General features: G+C 40.1%; 1 protein-coding gene across 1 annotated transcript in view; it reads right to left on the reverse strand.

Moving 5' to 3' along the window:
• Window positions 1-521: 521 nt before the first annotated feature.
• The window catches only part of LOC115233766, a 10,525-nt gene continuing 7,758 nt past the window's right edge, over window positions 522-3,288 (reverse strand). The window contains exon 2 of the mRNA XM_029804336.1: window positions 522-3,033. Within this exon, the coding sequence (XP_029660196.1) occupies window positions 2,740-3,033 (294 nt within the window). The 3' untranslated portion in view covers window positions 522-2,739. The remainder of the gene's footprint in view (window positions 3,034-3,288) is intronic.

Below are 3,288 nucleotides of genomic sequence, written 5' to 3' on the forward strand. Positions count from 1 at the left end.
TCATTGAACAGAAATCATCAATTCATATATTGTTGCATGCTATTTGAAGCATTAGTTATTCTACGCAAAACACGCTGTGCGTTTTATTTTAAAATCTACATTCGGTTCACCTCCACTGCCGTGATCTAAGAAAATCTCCGGAATGATATCGCGCCTTTCGTGTACAAAGCAACGCGTGTGTACATCGCAGAATGCTTTAATGGTACCGGATGTATCTGTCATGCTTCCCTACATAGACCTCTGGCGCGTACATTAGCACTGCTATCGTACGCCACAAAGCGTAGAGCAATTAGCAATATCGTTTAGAGACGACGCGTCAATAATAACGAATGATTTAAATACGTTTCTTATTTTCTTGTGAAAAAAAATCGCGAAAAATTAATGCTACTCTCTTCATAAAAAAATATTTATGAACAAGTTTATATTAAAATATCGCTTAATTTCATTCGACATTTCAAATTATTTTCAGTTTACACATTTCCAGATTTGTGATTTTTAAGATTTGTATTAGATCAAGTTGGTTTTTTTTTTCATTGAACAGAAATCATCAATTCATATATTGTTGCATGCTATTTGAAGCATTAGTTATTCTACGCAAAACACGCTGTGCGTTGCAATTCGTGTTATCTTGGCGCGATTACCGGCGGAGATTTTCTGATATAGAAAGTGAGCACGCGAGAAAAATAATCCGTATAGGGCAAATATGCTTATGCGAATAATTGTAAGTACAACTAATCTTGCGACGAATAACACGGGATATATATGTGAAAATAAGCGCTTCTCTTAGGCTTCGTTCATACGTGATCTGATTCGAAGAGTACACGTGTGCACGTTTAATTCGCCTCTCTAAACCATCTCGCAACACACGCATACACGGTTCTTTTTCCTGCGCGACCCGATATCCCGCAAAGGCGAGAAACTGCTCTTTCCGGCACGTAAACTCGATCCCAATTCGAACAACAGGCGAGCCTTACTATTGTTCTCAGTTTGATATCACGATAAAAACAAGAATATATTCGCGATTCTTTTTACGCTAGCTACTTTTTCTCTCTCTTTATATTTTGACCCGTATTCTCATCGCGCATTTGACATCGACTTTGCCCTCATTATACGCCGTGAAAAACTCCTTTAAGTATTAAGCAAATAAATAATGTACTCACAATTGAACAGAGCCATATTTAGCGCGCTGAAAATACGAGCTTCTATTCTTAAACGATTTTACATGACTTTACTGATTAAAGAACGTTTTTCAGTCTAGATTGCGAGAAAGTTAATTGGGTATTAAGAATGGAGAGATTTACGATCTGCTTCCACGATTAACATGAAGTAATTTGGCGAAGAAATCAAAAACGCATCGGTTGTTCTCAACAAATATCTAAAAGATATTTGAAAGACATCTGAAAGATAAGAACGTTTAAAAGAATGTTTAAAAGAACGATTTTCACACACTTGTTTAAAGCATCTTTTGGATATCTTTACAATATCTCTTAGATATTATCTGCACGGATAGATATGGTCGCATGACATCGACCGAGCAATCTTTTCACGGAAACCGAAAATTCCTTCGCGCCCGCTAAATGTCTTTCTTCCTTTCTTCGATTTCGTTTCGTTTTATGTTAAGAAAAGAACAACATATAGAACGCTATGCGCACGATCTCGTGCGCAATGAAGGAACTTAGCTATTAGGTCTGACAACACAAGTGACTATTTTGTAACCGACTGACCACGAGCCTGTAATATTTAATGAAATATTCGCGACGCGCAATCTCGATACATAATCTCGATAGACATGTGTTTGTTATATACCTTACTTCTTACGCACTGCCGCTGCTCCAACGATTATCCTTCAATTGCTGATGATCATCAGTCACTTCCGAAACCTCTGCTGCGAGAGATTCGATCGAATGCTTCATTCATCGATCTGTTGTAAACTGCGAATCTTTCAGGGTTTCTACCTCTTCTTCGTCTACCATTTCCACTCCTTTATCTTGATCAGATTCTCTCAGGTTCAGCCAGGAAAATTGTAAGATCAGATCTTCGTGCATTCTTCTGTTAGTTTACCGATATTCTTCACTCCCTATGTATCGAAGTTGTCGCGCAAACGGCTGTTATTTTGAAAGCGTTGCAATCAACATCTCTTTTCATCATCTCAAGTGTTCATCGAGGCTCCTCCTATCGTTCGATCGCTCGATCGAGATATCTCTTGACCCGCGAGGATCCTTGACACGATCGACTATCGATATCCAGCGGGCTGAAAATAACAACTCGAGGATCGTTGTACTCTTCCTTCTTCTTGCTTTTTGCTTGTGCTGGGCTAACAAACTCGTATGCGCTCGCTTTCAAACATACTCGAGCTAAACATGCGACGGGCGAAAGTTGATTTCTTCGCTCTTCTTCTTCCTTTCTTTACCCCCGTTGATTTTCTCATTCTCATACATGCATTCTTCCTCTCTCTCTCGATCTCTTCCTCTTTAATACATGTATTTTTTGCTGCTGTCGCTCTCTCTCTCTCTCTCTATCATCATCTTTCTCTCTCTCTCTCTCTCTCTCTCTCTCTCTCTCTCTCTATCTCTCCTTTCTTACGTTCTTTCTTCTTTACCAAGCTGAAGGTGGATCCGGACACGAGCGTGCCGCCACGTTTCTACTCACTTCGGATGTGGTAGCAGGTGCCGAAGTGCGTCGGATCTCAATTGGTTTCGAGCCGGGTACGGGTGGCCGGCCCAAAACCCCATGACTGTTTCACGATAGATTTCGCTGATCTTCTGCGCAGTCCTCCGCCTTCTTCAGCGAGCGCTTCAACTTGTCGACCAATCGGTTATGGAACTTGTTGAGGGAGTTCGAACTGCCAGTCTTCGGCGGTGACGTGCTCGTGCTTTTGCTTGGACTCTGCAGAGAACTCTGAGACGCCCTTGAAGACGTCCTTGAGAAATGACGCGAGGTCAACGGCACGGACCGATGCGCCGGCGAGGTCAGGAAATCGGAGCCGGGGGAGGTCGACAACGACGGACCCTCCGACTTGGAACATTCGGACACCTGTGAACAGAAAAGGGACATGCCGGGTTAAAAAACACGAAGGGACATTTCCTTGGATGGAATTTTCCTATAAAAATACGATCATCAATTTTTACTGATCAGTACATATACTTCTCCCTCTACATATATATAACTTGAAAAATAATAATTATTTATTAAAATATTAAATGTATACACATTATATTTGCCAAATTCCAGAATTATTATATTATTATTTTATATTATTTATTATATATATTTATATATTATTTTATA

The sequence above is a fragment of the Formica exsecta genome, unplaced genomic scaffold (genome assembly GCF_003651465.1).
Source record: "Formica exsecta isolate Colony F162 unplaced genomic scaffold, ASM365146v1 scaffold191, whole genome shotgun sequence".
NCBI lineage: Eukaryota > Metazoa > Arthropoda > Insecta > Hymenoptera > Formicidae > Formica > Formica exsecta.